This window comes from Morone saxatilis, unplaced genomic scaffold, assembly GCF_004916995.1.
Source record: "Morone saxatilis isolate NCDOM2014 unplaced genomic scaffold, NCSU_SB_2.0 Contig12, whole genome shotgun sequence".
Taxonomy (NCBI): Eukaryota; Metazoa; Chordata; class Actinopteri; family Moronidae; genus Morone; species Morone saxatilis.
Window position 1 is genome coordinate 5,977,344 of NW_023339674.1, and position 19,165 is coordinate 5,996,508.

A 19,165-nucleotide genomic window follows, 5' to 3' on the forward strand; every position below is an offset into this window, starting at 1 on the left:
TTTGGAAATATGCTTATTAGCTTTCTTGCCTGGAGTTAGATGAGAATATCGATGCAACTCTTATGTCTTTATCGCAAATGTGAATCTACAGCCTGTTAGGTTAGCTTAGTACAAAGACTGGAAAATGGGAAACCGCTAGCCTTGCTTACCATACAGGCTGAACTGTTCCTATAAAGAGTGTACCAAAAAATTACCTTCAGCATAACGTGATATTGACCTACACTGTCTCTATGCCACCAAGATAATGTGCACTACAACTTCCATTAACTAGTAAGGAAATATTGATAGAGACATACCTGCCTTAATGAGGGATGGAGCTGAAATTGGTGACTGTACCCAGTGGATGGACTTACTACTCTGTCACTGCAATATGAATCACATGAGGAAACTGCACAGCATTAACTTGGCTTAATCTGCTCTAATTAGCAGTCTATCTGTCTGTCTGTGGGGAGCTGTTTGGGACTTTCAGTGACATGCTAATTATTTTCAGACTATGCAGCGGCTAGCTTTGTCAATCATGATTATGGCACTTAATGCTCTGCCACAACCCACAGTAAAAATCTTAACAAGCATTCATTTTGTTATACTGATACAGGAGGAGATGACTATTGATACAATAAAAAAGACATTCACTGACTGCTTCTGGCTCTGTTTTTGCTTATGACAAACATGGCCTTGATTCCACTATAGTACATAGTACAAACAGTAGTTTGGACACTTTAGAAACTTTAGACTTTAACAGTGAGTTTTTTAAGAATGGTATGACCCATGCAATCAGCTGTAGTCTTTTGGCAAAACAAAATTGATGATGGGGGTGAAAGAAAATTGGAAAATTGATTGAAACAAGAAATATAAAAAAACAGCTTCAGATATTAATGATTGCAAAGGGTTACAGAATGTCAGAACAAGTGGATGTGTGATAGCAGGGAAAGGTGCATTGCTGCCAGCTGTGAACAAGCATATAGGTTATCTGCTTCAATGAACCCATGTTTCTGCAACACAGGCCCAAAGTTAGCCTGGGGGGCTGCTGATTCGAACTAATTCTCAGCAACTGCTGTAGTTTGCACCCACAGAACTTAGCAAGATCTGATGGGTCAAAGCTGGCTGTGGTTTGACTTAAATGACTAATACATGGTGCTGATGTAAAGACATTGGAAACTTGTTGGGAGAGACCATGTCACTTGTATCTTGAGGCACAGATTGATAATAAGTACAGTATGTTCTGCTTTGTGAACATTTTGTGTTGTGCGTCTTGCAGGATTTGGGCAACAGCCTTTGTTTATTTATTGTAAATGATGAATTACACTAAGTCTGTAATTTATCTTCGTGTAGTCAGTGTATGCCTGACCATTCACAAACTGTATACACAAGACCATTACATCACACAGTGCACACTCAATCTTCTCCTCAGTGTGCACTTTAGTGGGAGGTGGTGACATGGTACTAATGTAGATTTTTCTTCAGTTTGTTCTAGTTGTTTTTTTTTGTCCTCATCAAAAACACACATACATTTCTTATCCATTTCTGCTACTGCTAATTTTTTTTGGACCGATGTGTAAAGACAGCCTAATTGATGTTCTCTACCAGTATGTATAGGAGCCATTACATATCGCATGGGGAGGGAGGTTCTAAACACTCCTTGGGTCACATCACCTCCAGTGATGTCAGAGGAAATGCCAGAGAGATGAAGTAAAGAGCTGCTTCATACGGTCCTGCAGATTCCTGGACAGGCGGCCACTGTGATAGTGGAGGCTCCAGTGTGCTACAGACGGGAGAAGAAAGGAAAAAAGCATTGGCTGATAATGATTGTGGAGACGCAGCTCAGTGTGTGTAATGTGTGTGGCCTTGTTGTGAAAGGTGTTTCTCCTGAATGTTCTTTTAATTATATACTCAATATGATATGGGTATTTAATATGAGGCATGTGCTCTTTGTTGTGGAAATCTTGCCTCGCTGATGGGCGCAGACATGCAGACAAGGGCTTTGTTGGTACATTAAATATTTGAACTGATTGAGGTTTCCTCACTCATGATGAATCAGGGATGGAGTGGGAATAGTGTTTTTGCTGGGACGTGCTCAGATTCCACAGCAATGGGACACACAGACAACATGACACATGACTCCAGCAAACATCAAAAGCACAAGTTCTCTGTCAACCATCTGGATTGTTTACTTCCTCAAAACCTGACTCAACCTTTTATTTGCCACCCAACATATCCACAAACCTAACTAAATGAAAAGCAGAGAGTGCCTTGGCGATGCTTTTGCTTTGCACGAACAAAAAATGAGAGGGATTAACTGTTACCTATACTTAATATTCTGCACGCTACTGCTTTCAGAGCTTTTAAGAAACCACTAATAAATTTGTGAACCCAGTTACTTGGAAGGACGCTATGTTCTGCCTGGTTAACTGAAGCAGAAAGATGAGCAGAATGCCTGCAGTGAAGAGGAAACATGGAGGAGGAAAGTTTGATTATTCTGTGGGATTCCACTGTCCTACTTCTGGAAAGTGAATACATCGGAAAAGTGCCACTGGGTCAGAAGGCCATTTAAAGAAACAGTCATCCAAACAAACAGCTGTAAATACTAATACATAGTGGCACATTGCATATTCGCTCAGTATAGGGACCTAGCTGTACACCTAGCTAAAACTAACGTAGTCAAATACAACAGTCCTGCAATAAATCCTCCCTTAAGGTTATGATGTTTAATCTGTTGTAGAGGCGTTCATTCAACTGTATGGCCATTTTGGAAGATGTAGTTTAAATGGGATGGACAGAATAATAGAAAGACCTGTCAGTATAAAACTTCTGTGTAAGTATTTGTGCGTAAATTACTGCGTGAGTAGTTGTAAGGAAAGAACATTTCACTTATATATGTGTATTGTGTATGTGTATTCACGTGTGCGCACGCAGGAGTTCGTTGTGTTATCTGGGAAGTGCACGGCAGTCTACCTGGATGATCTCATGGTTCGGCCCTCCACAAATGAGGAGAAGCAGAAGCATTATCTTGGCCAAAAAGCACAGTGAGCAGGCTGAGGTCATAGTGAGATAGGGCCTGTGGAAACACTGATGCTCTCGCTAACATGACTGGCCTTGGAAACTACTCCCACAGGACCCCCAAAAACAGGACAGTAAAATCACACTGGGCGGTCAGACAGGAGAGCAGACCAGCTGAAGTTCAGCCAGAAAAAGACCTGGTCTTTCCTCAGGTCTCCAGTTCAGTAGAGAGGACATGCAGGTGAAATGTGGAGTCCTCCTCCATTTCATAATATATGCTAATGTTATCTGGGTGGCAGCCATCTTTTTCCTTCATTCCTATAGATATATAAAACAAATGACCCAGGACATTAGGACAGGAAGAGGCTTTTTTAGAGTTTGTGTTAGTCCTTCAGCGTACCTATTTTCCGCAGCCGCTGCCTTGTAAAAGTTTTAACATACTTCCTCCAAAATGACATCATTTCATGGCTCATTAAGATGATGTCATCGCAACCTGTTGGAGAGAAAAGGTTTCGTTTCATTGCACTCAATCTCAAGAATCTGAGTACTGCAAAATGCTGTGCCTTACAGAAATCCAGTGAAAATCCTCAAACTGATTTTCATCATCTTGTTTACAGATGTCTGATTAGAACTGGACCATATCATAATATTCCTGAAGATAGGAAATGCTGATAGTTTGGCCCATTTGGTGGTGGGGCTCACTGTACGTCATCAGCAGATGTTTTACGTGTATTTGTGTTTGTGTCTTTGTGTTTGTTCCAGACGGAGTTAATGAAAGGAGCTCTGAAGGATTTGAATCTGAACATTGTGGAAATGGCCGACGAGAACGCCACATTGGATGGAGGAGATGTGCTTTTTACAGGTAAGCTATGTTCCCTTAATCAGTATACTTTGTTGAACACCCTAAACGCCTACAGTGTTATACCAGTACAGCCTGAGGCCGTCCACATGTGGAAGATTTACAAAAACAATGTAGCTGCTACTCTCCCTGAAGGGCTACTGTTGTTACTCTGGGGTTTCCATAAATTCATGCATCCATCACATAGTTGCATTAAATAGCTGTATACGCTCTAAAAGCCATTCAGTAGATTCAATCCAAGATTCCAATATATCAAAAAAGTTTTACTGGGGTGAGGGAAAGACCAACATCCATCATAAAATGCAGCTTCTCTAACATTTTACATCCAAGGGTACTTCCGTTTTGCTTTTTGCGTTAAATGTATAAACTGTAAGGTTTGTCCTATGAGTTGAACTAGGGAGAGGGGCTTCACAATGCTTCTCGCGCATTTAACAGGAAACAAAATTACCTATTAAAGTAAAAGTAAAAGTTAAGTTAAAGTGTCAATGCTTTTAGTTTGATTTCCAGCATTTTAAGCCAATCACCACACAGATAAGATTTTGGTTGTACAATAAATATCTGGTTCTCCTGAGCAGCTTCACAAAACATTTACAGGAGCATCTATCTATCTATCTATAATCATTTAACAGGATGTGTGTATTATTTCTTACATAATACTGTAATCCATTACCTTCATATAAGAACTACAGTATGTGTGCTTGTTGAATTTACATACAAAAAAGAGGATGTCATTGTAAACAGAAAACATTAGTAGGAGCCTCTGCAGCCCCAGTTCATAGAGATTTCTTATGTGTCCGTGTTTTAGGATCCTCCACACAAACATTCCTCTGTGCGACCTCATTGACCTGGTGCCTCAGCGCACTGTAGCAAAAACATTGTGTAGCATACTGCGTGGTCAAATCGTCGCCACATGACTCCTATTCTTTTGGCATCAGGTAATAAAACTGATTAAGGCAGAGAGTCAAGAGCATGGTGGTCTTTATTAGATCTTCTGTACATTCTGTTACAATCTTGTGGTGAGTTAAAATGTGGGTCAGTTTCTTATACACTGCGCAGGCCACTAGGAAAAAGCATAGTACACTTAATTGGGTTTCTAGACACTGGCTTTGTGCTCTCGTTCCTTCCAGTTGAAATCGGTTTCACATGGCAGGGCTAGAAACATTTCCTGTTGGCAGGGCCCTGGCTAACGGCTCATTTTGTAAAGGCTCAGCAGCTACATTAGGAGCCCATCCCTGAGCTCAGTGTGCTGCTGCAGCCTCGCCAGGCATTCAGGGATCTGTCTGTTTGTGCCCCACCATACTGACCACAGTTGGCCTTTCTCACAGGCATGCATAAAGTACACACTGTGGTGACTGCAGTGTTCAGCTGCTGTAGCTCCACAGACACGCTGTGTTTCTGGTGTTCAAGGTTTTTAGACTTTATTACTATTGACTTTACAGATTTTAGAACTTTTTAGATGTCATGTGTATGTTGGATGACTGGATATCTGCTCTGCTGTCCAACTTCCCAATTCATCATTGGTATTTTTCTATGCTTTTGTATGGCCCTCCTGGCATAAATAAAGTTTTATTGTATTAAATTGACTTGGCATTTGTTTACACACATTCAGTGTCATCTGATTCTTTCTCCAGGTCGAGAGTTTTTTGTGGGGCTTTCCAAACGGACCAATCAGAGAGGAGCAGAGATCCTAGCAGATGCATTTAAGGTGAGTTTAAAACAGTGCAGTGGTGTAAAAAGGTGTCCAAATCTTTATTAATACTTAAGATATATTGCTTCAATATGACTGTAATAAAGTGTAAGCATCCCATTACATAACATAGATGCATAAGTCCTTAAGTTAAGTATCTGAATTTAAATGTACTTGCACGTTGGGGCAGCACAACAAGCCGTAAACACAACACAAAATACTCATCCACTCATCCAGCAGACATGGAGCAATATTAGCATTTATTTGGAGTCATTTTTATGGCCACCTGGCAAATGTAGGTCCAACATTCACTCTCTTTTTATCTTTTAATTTCTATTTTTGTTTCCACCCAGTTTTGAGGGAAATATCTGGCTCTTCAGCTACTAAGTGCTCTACTGTGTTTACCACTTAGTTGCTAACTTTGACTATCTGCTGTTATTCGCAAGACATGCTGCGTACAGTATATTTTTAGAGCTTTTTTGATGAAAATTCTGTCTTCTGCAGCTGAGAACGACACTGATGAGACTGGTGACAGAGAACCAAAACAGTAGAATTGCAGCCCCTAAAACCAAAACAATGAGCTGAAAAACGCTGTGAAGCTCCATAAACCTGCGAGGAACTGCAGAGTGGAGTTGTATTAATCATATTAAAACCTAAAGGCCCAGAGGGTAACGTTTAGGATGATATGTTTTCATTAGTGTATAATCACATTAAAATAAGAATTATGTTTTTCTTACCTTAGAATGAGCCTTTTTTATCTACAGATGCCGCAGGTCCCCTTTTATGTAAGCCACCATGTTGAACCTCAGTGTTTTTACAGTAACCCAGAAAGGACAAACCAAATACTGACTCTACATAGGACCATGAGCGGTATTCATGTGTGTCATGGCAAATGTAGTATCACCGTTGTACTTAGAACGGGAGGGTGAAGTGACTGAGTTGCAGTCTGCGACTAAACTGCTAGATGCCACTAAATCCCACACACCGCTCCTTTTAAAGCAGCCGGTTTCAAGACAAAATACAGTTGGGTCTTCAAAGGATGTATGCTAACTTTGTTAATCATTATGAAAATACAGAAATGAACTCTCTGAAAGAACTCTCTTCTTTAGTCTCTTAAATGGTCCCTAAACACAAACCCTGCAGTAAGCGATCAGACATTGCAAACAAGAAAGGAAGAGATAAATATGTTATCAATCATAAAAGCTTTAGGCCCGGAAGATAACAGCATCATCACTCCATTTATCTTGCTTTTTGCCGTTCTGTTCTACCCCCCCTTCTCTCTAATTCCATTTCTCCCTCCATCCATCTCTGCCTTACGCCACCCCCTCCTTTCTAGCCATTATATATATCCTACATCCATCCACCTCTTCTTCCTTCCCTGCATTCACTTTGGTGTGGGTGTCAGACTCTTTGTCCGTGTCAAGGCCACGCTGTCTTTGTGGACTCGCACAGTACATATAAACATGAACTGTTGCCTGGAGATGTGGGAACCCTTCAACACATCCTATTTGCTGTAGGGAAATTAATGACAAAAAAAAATACAAAGTACCCTAAAGTGTTTGTAAGCTAGCAAGGTAGAAAAATGCTGTTTATTTGAGATTGCAAAGGCCACTTTGGATATTGGCCTGAACATTCAAAACATTGTATATATGTATAGTAACTCTGTTGTACATTTTGTAGGGAACAACAAAAAATTAAAGTTAAGTTAAAGTATAATTTGTTTAATAACATAAAAGTGAAGGTAACCCAAAAACATAAATAGCTGTGCAGAGTAGAATTTAAAAATAAATTTCTACTTCGTTATTTAGCACCATTGCAGTGGAGCACTCTAAGATTATTGATTGGTGGATGCAGCTGTAAGCAGTCCCAATGGCAATGAGTCATTAGTGCCCGGGTCCAGGCCTCAGCTGGCTTTGAGGCATTTTTAATCAGCTATTGATGCAAACGTCTGCCACCTCTGTACACAGTGATTAAACAAGCAGTTGATGACACTGATTAAAAGGGTGATTTGGGAGGGGAAACCCCTCTCTCATGAATTATTTTACATGCTGTTATTAATTCATTAAATTAACATGTCTGTAAATCACTGCTGTGCTTACCGATGGTTGATGTTGACCAGTTATGGGAAAGAAGAAAAAAGATTTTATTTCACAGTTCTTATCCATCGTTGATGAGTCATATTAAAACCACTAAGTCTATTTAGAGTTTGAGTGAACGACGTGCAACACATCAACATCGTAATTATCATTATAATAATAATCAGTCATATTAAAAATGGCATTTAAAGCTCATTCTTCCATGCTTTACCCCATAAGTAAATGCTTTTCCTTTGAATGATACATGACCCCCATGTAAATCTTTTTAAAATATAATTTACAACTTGACAACTGCTGTAACTCCTGTCTTTTGTCACTTTGAATGAGACAAATGTAACACAATTACTAACTCAGATTAACTCATAGCACTGATCACAGATCCTACTAATTAAAGTATTGCCTGTGTAGCCAGAGCCTGATGAGCTTAGGGGTGCCAAAAACATCCATTGTTGTCCAGAAATTAAATTCAGTGACCCACATAGGGTTCTTTCATTACAACTAACGACACTGTAGTTGAGTTGATATACAATGTTCTGCTACTAAAATATTCATCACCAGTCTCATCCTTAAAGTAAAAGGCAACACTAAGTGTATAAGCCCGATTTATGTCTCTTTTCAAACCTGGTTGAAGTCAATGATTTTGTATTTTAAACGGTCTGACCGTATTTTCCTTTCTGACTACATTCTGACTAATTTCAGTGCAGTGTGGCCTGACCTTGATTGCCACAACTGAGCTCAACAATCACCACCCGAATATGACACACACATCCGAAAAAAAATGTCCCAAACATCACTGAAACAACAGATTCAGGCAAACTAGGAGGATTTAGACATGCAGCCTACAAACAGAGTCACGGGGTGGCTCACAAAGACATACTGATTCTATCTATCTTGTTTACTGTTATTGTAATGTGAAGGAGGTTTATACTGCAGACTTATGAGTACTGCTTTTGGATTTGCTCTGGGAGACCATATCAAAAGAGAAAAGCCAGCTGACTCACAAGTTCAGAGGTGGGTCATGGCGTGAAGAGTTCAACACATTACGGTAACCTGAATGGCCTTATTGCTTCCTTCTTCCCATCTGTATCTGATTTGAATTCCTCATTATGGATTCCTCTGTGTGTTCTGCTATCTTTGATAAGACAGAACTTAATGATGCGTCTCTGGCAAATGACACTAGGAAAAATCACTCCATTATTGTTTTTTCCGTTTGTTATCAGATTGATTCCTCCTATCGCTGTTGTTTTTTCCTTTCATTATCAAATTAAGGATCATTTTGTTGCCAGGTTTGTTTAGCACTCAACAACTGTGTACAGATGTCAAAGCTTTTCTTCACGGTCCTTGCAGAGATCAGAAAAGATGGCGCTGTTGATTGAAGTATGTTTGGGAAGGACCAATATGAAGGCCAAACTACTTATTTTCTTCTGCAGCTGAGGTGTTGAATCCTAACCTGTACCAATAAGACACAAACATGGACTCTGCTAAGGGTCTGAACAGTGAAGCTCATTCTGCCTTGCTGCTTGGTTACTCAATAGGGTCTTTTCAGATCACATTATGGCAGTATATCAGCCTGTTACAGCAGATGAAAAGCAACTCTGTCTCTCCCTATAATTCCCTTATGGATTAATCTTGATATGGACAAAAGTATGACTTGTATTTCTAATTTTAAACTGCAACAAAACTTCCTGTTCATGGATAAGGAATGAAGAAAGTTCAGATTACATAATTCCCAGTTGCCCTTTTGTATCTTCTAAACAAGTGCCAAGGAAAGAGTTCAGGAAGACATCAAGGATGTGGTAATTTAAGTTTTTTCGCATGATGAACTGCCAAGTGCTATTCTGTTATTCAGCCACAATAACTATTTCAGTGAATCATAGTGCTTTAATTGGGCTAATGATGCAGTACAAATATTGACCTGAAAAGTGTTAACATATACTTGAATGGAAAATGTCACAATGGAGTGTAAAGATGGAAAATGTACACAATACTTCATAGGGTTTTATGAAGCTAGAGCTATAAAAACCCATTCAAAACATATTATGTGATTAAGAAAACACGTGGATGTCAGTTGGAAGTTATTTTCTTAGGTGCAAACCAAAATTTATACACTCATATAAATGTATTCACATAGATTCAGGAAGGAAAAGCCTTGGAAAATAATGTTAAAGTCTCGTATCCTATCATTATTCAAATCGCAGCTTAATATCACTCCAAGGTTTACAAATGCCTGTAGGACTCAACCCTGGCTTTTGCAATCCTCAAAAGGCTTATAGTATGTCTCACTGTCACAAACTGTGAGTCAATGTATCAAATGCTCAATCAATCAACTTGAAAGTGGGAAATTCCTCCAGTCCAGTAAATCAAAATCAAAACAAAGTCTGTGGTAAAAGGATGTTGTTTCAGCAGGATATGCTATGCTATAATTCTTCAAATATGGACCCCATGCTTTAATTCTTGCAAAGGTTTCAACTGGCATTTTAATGAACAAATAAAACACTATAGGCCCCTCTACAGTACTCTAGAAATTATCCTATGCTTCACTAATATGTGTCATATATCAGTCAATATGGATGCAATTGCTGGCTGAATGCTGCTTTTATCCTCAGTCTGAAAAGAGATTTAAGGGCATTAAAAACTAATATTTTCTTAATCAGCGATGGGGTCCTATATAAACACTACATTTTCTGCCATAGTTTGAACAGTTTTGGACATTTCACATGAGACATTTTTATATATGTTTTTGTCATGGGCAGGGCTCAGTGGAAAGATATGATGTAATGTATTCCCATGCACCAATCAGTGTTGAGCATTTCAAACAAGTGTTATAGTGTTGTTTGTTCTTGTTGCCAAGCTATTGTCAGTTGAATGTGTTCAAACCACACCCAGAGAGTCCTGATGAAGCAGATTAGCTGAGATTTTGACCGTTACACTCTAAATAAATAAGGAAGGAAGTTATTTTCAGTGTTTAACTTCACTTGTAGTGAATATTTAATATTTTAGAGAACTACTTTCAACAAAGTTTTTAGCCACTTTAAAGATTTACAAGATATCTGACTTGACCTAAAAAGAATCCCTTATCATTACCTGTTGTTTTGTACCATTTGGTATACAACATCAGTAGCCAGAGAAAGCCTCTCCAATCAGGCTCGTACAAGTTGCTCTGTAATATCCCCATGAGCCCTGGGCTCAGTAACATAATCTTCTAGACACTCCTGGTGTTTCTGCCCCTGAGCTGCCCACTACTTCATTTTAAAGGCCACTTTAGACTCAGTTTAACGACATTACACAAACCACTACAGTGCTCTTTCAATTTTTTATAAAAAATAATACATCACATCATTTCACTTACGCTGACTGGAGCTGTTGCGCCTTGTGGTTTGAAAGGATTGTGAAGCATTGTCACTGACAAACAAACTTTCTCTGAGTTATCACACCTGTACGGTCCAATTCAATCCTACTATTATTTAGATTATCTTATTAGGATTCAAGTACAAATACATACGATCAAATATTGTGTTTACCCACATTTGAATAATTTTAGTAGTGATGTCTGCTCAACGCAAGTCATTCTTTATTACCTGGTCCTGTTTTTGTTTTTTTTCTTAAAGCTCACGTTGTTTGGTTTTTGCTTCACCTAATGGGATTGTGTTTTGCAGGACTACGCCGTGTCGACCGTGCCTGTGCTGGAAGGGCTGCACCTGAAGAGCTTCTGCAGTATGGGAGGACCAGGCCTTATTGTCATCGGCTCCAGTGAACCAGCACAGAAAGCCCTCAAAGTATGTAGTTTGTGTATGTGTGTGTTGTATATGCAGTAAAAGCATCATGCTATTGCTGTTCTTCCCCCAGATGTAGTCATGGAAACCACTGAATCAATGTAGTGGCATTGTTTGTATAACTATGACGCACATTGACGCAGCTGATTATTTTTTTTATTCTATGGCTGACTCTTGGCTCAATGCTGTTGGTATGAACAGCCCTTTCCTTTTTTTTCTCCCATTCTGCAAACTATTCAGCAAGAATAACACTACAAGACAGGACATCACACGTGTTGATTCAGAGCAGGCTCCCTAATTTACAGCTTGATTTCTGCTTCCCACTGCAAGCGCATTGAAACCACCTGTCACCTTAATCCCTCCTCATTAATTTATATTCTCGGCTAATCTGAGGGGATTGCCCCTGGCGCTAACGCTCTAGCTTCAATTACAAAGGTATTGTCCTCCCATTAAACAGCTTGAGCTCATTACTGCAGAAAAGGCGTCTGAATCGATTGAGCTCCGTTGCAACAATAGCCTTAAAAAAATAAACCTTGGGGATGCTGTAGGACGCGACATGAAGAAGAGGCAGTTCACACCCTATTAAAGACGGATGGGTCACTTTCACAAAGAGAGTAATAAATCTCAGACCATCCGTTTGATGCAATTAGCCCTAGAAATCCAACATCAACTGACTGGATGTGAGCTTTTGTGATGGCACTCATGACTGAAGTATATATACATACATGCTGTATATATCCAGTTACATAAGTATTAAGACACACAAGCACATGCACCCTTGGCCTTGACAGATCCTCACTGGCAGAGATTTTCACGTGCCTCCCAGTGTGATATCTCCCCCTACTGGCCCGGTCGTACACAAAGTTACTTTAAGTCAAGTAAGAGACAGTGTATCTCCGGGGCAATTAAAACCAGACCATCTGACAGCACATCCTAATGAGGCAAAGTGCTTGAGAGCAGCACAAGGTCAGGCCCGTTGGTTTTGTAAGCATGTTTGCATTGCTAAAATGTACACAAGAAGTCAAGAATGTATGTATAAACACATGCTAATTGATTTTATATTCCAGCATTGACTCATTAAGATTCCTGCCTGTTTGATCACCCCAGTAATTAGCTACTGGAGCGAGGAGTGGCCGTTAGCGAGACTTAATGACAGACTGCTTGCTTTCTAATTATGGCTTACGTCACCCTCTCTTGCAGCAATTAGCTCCTGTTTTAAAGGACTTTTAACGACCCTGGATTTGTAATTAGGTAATGTTCTCTTTGTGGGGGGAGTGAGATCTCATGAATGCTGTTTTAATGAATTCAAAGTGCTTGTTTTGGATGTTGGTGCAGCTCCTACGGCAATGAGGCGTCTTGTCTGTGTACCCGTGGACAAAGACACTTTGTACAAATTAAAGTTGGAGCCTGACTAATTCACTTTCTCTTTAGAGAGCTACTTTTTTTTTATTGCTATAGAATATTCACTGATAAGAGAGGATGATCTGACTGTTTGCAGTATGTGTTTAGAGTTCTGTTTATGTATATGTCACTGACATCTAGTTCATATGGTTGTTAATTCTTTACTCTGTTTTGCAGTGTGGCTCTGTTTTTTATCTAGGATATATTTAACAATAAGGCTCAGTACTCCAAATGTGTGTATATGTGTTGGCTAGGTGTAGTCTCCTCTCTGTGTTTAGCTCTCCCAAGGATGAGAATACATGTTGACCGGATGAGTTTCGTCATCCATCTGCCGCTGTCACTGCCAAGCTTCAGTCATGAAGTCATCATCTCGAAATACCGCCTCTGTCAGAGGCTGCAGCACCCACTCCCTGACACACTATTCCCTCCCTATAGCGGACTCGAGGGCAGCGCTCTGGCTCACCAGTCAGCCCTTTACTCAGCCCTGTTTGATTCATGAGGTCATTACTCTCTGCTGGTCAGGATTTGATCTCACCTCAAGGATGTTCACACGATTGAGTTTTATAGATAACGAGGTGACAACACGGTGAAGGTTGTATTGAGAATGAGTTGTGTTTGATGACCAAATCCTGATCACAAACATGCTCGTATACACAAACAAGTTACCAACATAAACATATTCTACATTTTTGATGAACTCCAGTGTTTAATGAACAAATTGATTAGTTATTTAATCGATTTGTTAGTTTTGATTATGTTTCATTGCCTATAATGTCAAAGCATGCATTCATGTAGTCCTTCAGCAGCAGTGTCAGAGAGCAGCTGATAACATATTTTATGTCACAGATTTAGGTCTCTGTACTGTTGCCTTGGTTCTTCCTGAGATAATAATCAAAGGCAGGCAAACTCAGTAACCTCTTTTAAATCCCTTTTTAAAACTCACTTTTATCCTGTGGCTTTTTGTTAACTGGTGGTATTTGTTGTAATCGTTTAAATTATTTTAAATGGTTTTATATAATATGTTTTGGATTAGTATTACATTGATTATTTTTTAATGTAAAGCACTTTGTGACTTTATTTTGAAAGGTGCTATAAAAAAAAATAAGGCCTCTGTTTAGGCACAATAGTGCTTTGTGCTAAATGCTAACATCTGCATGCTAATATACTCACAATGACATCGCTAACAAGGTGAAGTTTAGCAGGTATAATAGTTACCAGTGTTGGTTAAACTAGAAGAAGTTTTAGAAGGGGGCATGAATGTCTGTATACAGTTTCATCTATTCAGTAGTTGCTGAGATATTACAGTCTGGCCTAAATGGACCGACTGACCGGCAGACATCCCTAGAGTCACACTGCTGGCGTGGCAAAGAAAATTGAGTTTGGCAGCTTGTATTATATCAGGAAGAGGGCCATATATGGCATTTGAGCTCTTGGTTTCCTTGCCAATGATGTTATCAAGTCCCTGAGTCAGCTGCAGAGTCAGATATACATATACAGACAGCATCACAGATTACATTATAAGGAATATTCGCCTTGTTTATGCATAAGATAATAAGAAAAACCTGAGAAATGTGGATTGTCACAGGGTACTTTTCTGTTCTTTTCTTAATATTATCTGCCATATTCTGCATCCTCGCCTCCCCATCCCCTTTCTTCCCTCTTACTCATCTTCCACTGGATACTTTAAGGTGCAGCAATAAACACTCCCTACAGACCAATAATATTTCCAGAGTGAAATGTGTGTCAAGAAGCAATAACAAACATTTATTGTACATCAACAGGAAGCAATTTCAGTTTCATTTCCCCTCTGGAGTTGGAGAGGCTCAAGTAGGATTTGTCTTGTACGTGCTGCTGTTGTTCATCAGTGAAAAGAAGTATTGTAAAACTTTTAAAGGCTTCCTGGGACGGATTACTACAATGAGCATTATAAATATTCATACATGGCGGCCAAAGTACAGATTATGCTGATGACCACAGTGGACGGTGCATCAGCTCCAGTAAATTGTCAGTGTTTTTGTTAACTGGTCAAGATTGTCATCGCCCAAGGGGGATTTTATTACCTTCCAGTAAATATTTTGTTTTAGCAGTTCTGACTGAGCACATTCTGCTGCCCAGTTACCACTCTGTGTATTAACTGGACCTCAGCCACTGTCCAGAAGTAAGCTGCTGCTGATTTGCTATGGCTGTATAACTGGTCGAGGGCCAAGATGACTATGTAGGAGCCTTGGTTCTCCATCTTTCTTTCGCTCTTAAAACACTTAAAGAAGATACATAAATCTGAGGCATATTAATGAATGGAATTGATGTTAGCAAAAACTTCTGAAAGTCTAATCTAAGAAGTACTTGAAACATGAAATAACCAAGATAACCTCCCCTGGATTTTTAATTTCTCTAAATGCTAAGATTTGAATAAATTAAAACATCTTCAGTATTAAAATTACATGAGATAGTAATCTGGCCTTATATTGACCGGTTACACCCGCAATGAACAGAGAACCAATTGTTCCATCAGTCAGGTGAATTTTCTAAGGATTTAATTATATTTCATGGATCAAAACTTTACACGAAGCACGATGAAATTCTGCTGCAGGGCTTTTTCCTTACACCCTGAATAGTTTTTTTTTTTCTCCCTTTTTATTGAGAAAGTGAGATGTTTTAGAAACAGAGTGGGAAGCAGGAACAACTGTGATCTTTGGTGGAGTCAACGTTTATTCTCCCCTCTACCACTCTTAATCCCCCTGTGTGTGAGAGACCGTGTTGGCGGTCACGCACATGGACAGTGTTTTCATTTAGGGCTGCTGCAATCACCTAACACACCCACAAGTGACCTGGGAATGTGTCTGGTCTGGTTACACGCATACAGTCATATGCGCACACACACACACACACTGCTTGTACTCCACCCTGCAGACCTGCAATGTCAGCTATTGTGAAGTTAATCTAATTTATTTTGCATTGTCAGTCATTTGCTGGGACTGTTATATTTATGGCTATTTCATATGTAAACATATTTTTTAGGCTTTTCTCAGCTTGCTGTACTGGTGTAATGGATGATGATGATTCCTTTTATATCCTTTGTTTTTAACATTGTGCAAAACTTTCATTACTGTGTTTGCGTTTTGCATAGTGGTTCCCAGAGATCACTGCTTTATTTAACAATGAGTCCAGTCCTGTGAAAACTTTTTCCTTGGCTTTTTCTATTTAATGATTGGATTTACTGCTCATACTAACCGCACAATTGTTCTTCTATTTATTCTAATGAAGCACCGTGGCTGCTGCCAGAAACATAAAATGTGTCACTTCCTGTGTGCTGGATACATTTTTCCCAGGAAAGCCCTAACAGCACATTTATTATTGTGTTGCATTAGTTGGCAATACACATCTCCTTACATGACAATAACTCAAGAGTAACATGTTGCAGCAGACCAGCTGAGTGGGAATCGAAATGAAAAGATCTTCAGCCACAAGCTCATTGTGCTCACAAACCACACATTTTTCTCCCACTTTTGTAGTTGTGTCATCACATTCACACAGCAACTCCTCCAAACCTATATGTGCGTCAAGCAGACGTCATACATTTTGCTTCCAGTGTAGTCTCATGGGAAACATTTGCCGACTTTCGTGAGCAAATTCTGATCTCATTTTTTTTGTAATTTCAACGTTTGATTATTTGACTGCTGATCATTAGTAAACTTTAGTACGAACTCATCCTGCCCACGATTAAAGACGAGCAGCTGAAAAGCACAAAAAAATGAGGCAGAGGACATCTAAATCTGGTGAAAATCTCACTTCTCAAAATACCTTTTCTGAATGTTGATTTATTGGCTTTTTTTTACTCGCTTTTCACCTCCCCTCCCCTTCTCGTCTCTGAGGTATCCGTCCGCAGATGTTCTGCTCATAAACATTAAGAGGCACCTGCCTCTCTGGTCATAACATCCTCACCCCCCGACTTCCACTTGGCAACATGGGCGTCTTCTCAGCCTCTCTTCCCCCCACCGCCTGTCTCACCTTCAACTCCTTCAGATTACATAAATAACATGACATCTGCTGAGAAAGAATGTCTGTCTGCTCCTGCGTTCTCCATTAAGGCCCCCCAGGCCCCGAGAGTGGTTTGGCCAGCAGAAAGATGTGGTTCTGCCTTTGGTATTGTGGTCTTTCTTCTGACTCAAATTGTCTGATAGTCTGTTTTAACTGTTTTCTGTCTGTCTACCGGAAAGTTGTGTAGACTCCCACAGCCTGTTGTTTGTTTATCTAAATGTTTATTTCCTGTCTTGTCTCTTATCTGTATCTGTAGATCATGCAGCAAATGAGTGACCATCGCTATGACAAACTGACGGTACCTGATGACCTCGCTGCCAACTGCATCTACATGAACCTACCTAATAAGGGACATGTGCTTCTGCACTGCACAGCAGAGCAGTTTCCAGAGAGTGCAAAGGTAATGCTCAGCCTTTTTTCAAACCACACACAGTAACTCTGTGTCATGCACGCAATCTCACATACATTTACATTCCAGCGGTTACACCTTTGGGAGGAAGAAACACTGTCAGAAGAGTCAGGACTGGTTTAGTGGCTTAACTTTAAAGGGCATTTGCCTTTGTTGGTCTCCATCCTGTCCAGACCTCTGAGACAAACAACTGGCTGGAGAGGAAAACCCTGCAAGAAACTATGTGGCTGTTTTACACAGACCACAGCAGGTCAACCACAACCAACACTGTGTTTTTTGACAAAGGAACCTGCAGTTATATGTGAAGTGACCTATTGTGGAAATGACTCTGACTACAGAGTAGGAGCCAGAGACGTTTTGGTTCAGTCTCGCCACTCTCATCAACACTACCCTGATTGATAATCCCCAATGTATGTGTCCTGCCCAGCATTAAACAGACAGACAAAGTTAGCAGCAGCTAGCTAGTGAACATAGTGGAGGAGCTGAAGAGCTAGGTAGTTCCCTCAAGAGTTGTTTGAGACCAAACCAGAGGAAAAAGGAAAATGAATGTTGGACTTACATTCTTCAGGTGAACACCATCACATACCCAAATGAATGCTAATGTTGCTTCGTATCTGCAGGATGTGTAGTGTTTACAGCTTGTTGCGGTGCCCAAAAAATCAATAATGTATGTTTAAGTATCTTAAATTTCTTTATATACAAACTATAAAAAATATTTCATCTAATAATAAGCAAGAAAATTACATTATAACTACTTATTTGTAGTGTCAACTGTAAAATCACAAAAAAAGCATCCCCGACTACACTAATCCAGATGAAAGTAAAGTAACATTTTATTCAATAGAAAACTGTACTCTACACACGGTTGCCAAGTTGGCACTGTTTCAGAAACTCGTGAGAGAAACACCAAAACAAATCTATAAAGATGAGTCTAATTTTAAAGAAATATTGAAGAGTTGCCATGGGTTACCACTGTAGAGGTATCCTTACAGTGTTCTACGTTGAACTGTTAAGTGCTGTATGTTGGCTCGATGAACCTGGTTGAACTCATCTCCAACAGTGTCTCACAGCATACACTATGACTACATAAACATGTATAACCATAACCCTTCTTAAATTTCTTTGAGGCGTACAGTGACCTACTTGCGAACACCGTCAAAATGTGCCTTTCACTCTCAACGCTTGAATATTGTTTTCCACAGTAGCTCGCTGTGAATGACGTGTTATTGTCTCACTTTGTCTGTTGGGGTTTGGAAAGGCTGAGCTATAGCCGTGTTATTTTGATGATTTGGGGTCATTCCACATCACAACAAGTCAAAAGGATTCTTACAGGATCGAACCCAGCACCCTACAATCTGCAGAGACAGTGCTCAGACCTCAAAATGTACTCTGTGGTTAAAACCCCAACCTCCGACAGCTATTTTTAGAAGGAAGAATTCACAAAATTATGCGTCTTTGGACTTAAATCCATGGCGAGAGCTCAGTTTTTTCCAGGAAGATTAACTGAGGGAATTCAACTTGAGCATAATAAAATCTATTTGTGTAACTCATGCTTCCTGCTTTGGTCGCACCTTTTAACGGACCATTTGGAGCAATATTTGAAAAATGTATGTTTGCTCCATGATCCAGTTTCCTTTATAATGTTCAAACCCACCAGAAGTTGGCCTGGAACCCATATTTGGTCCAAACCTATGTTTAAGAAATGGTAGCTTGAGGGAAGTGGAAAAATAGAAAAAGAACAAGACATAACTCCAGCAGTAAGACATCAGGGATAGTTATTGGAGTTGTTCATGTCTTGTTGTACAGTAATCCTACAGTTGGTACATGTTTCCCAAGGGAACTTGTTGCTTGTTCCTCCAATAAGATGCAGAGATTTCTCAGCACAATCACAGAGACATTCTGCAA

The 19,165-nt window shown here is 39.7% G+C and overlaps 1 protein-coding gene across 1 annotated transcript in view; it reads left to right on the top strand.

Moving 5' to 3' along the window:
* Positions 1–19,165, top strand: part of ddah1 (dimethylarginine dimethylaminohydrolase 1) — a gene marked incomplete in the record, with an annotated part of 70,828 nt that overhangs the window by 48,019 nt on the left and 3,644 nt on the right. Inside the window, 4 exon segments of the mRNA XM_035652984.1 lie at positions 3,760–3,859; positions 5,488–5,561; positions 11,296–11,415; positions 17,108–17,251. Coding sequence (XP_035508877.1) covers positions 3,760–3,859; positions 5,488–5,561; positions 11,296–11,415; positions 17,108–17,251 — 438 coding nt within the window.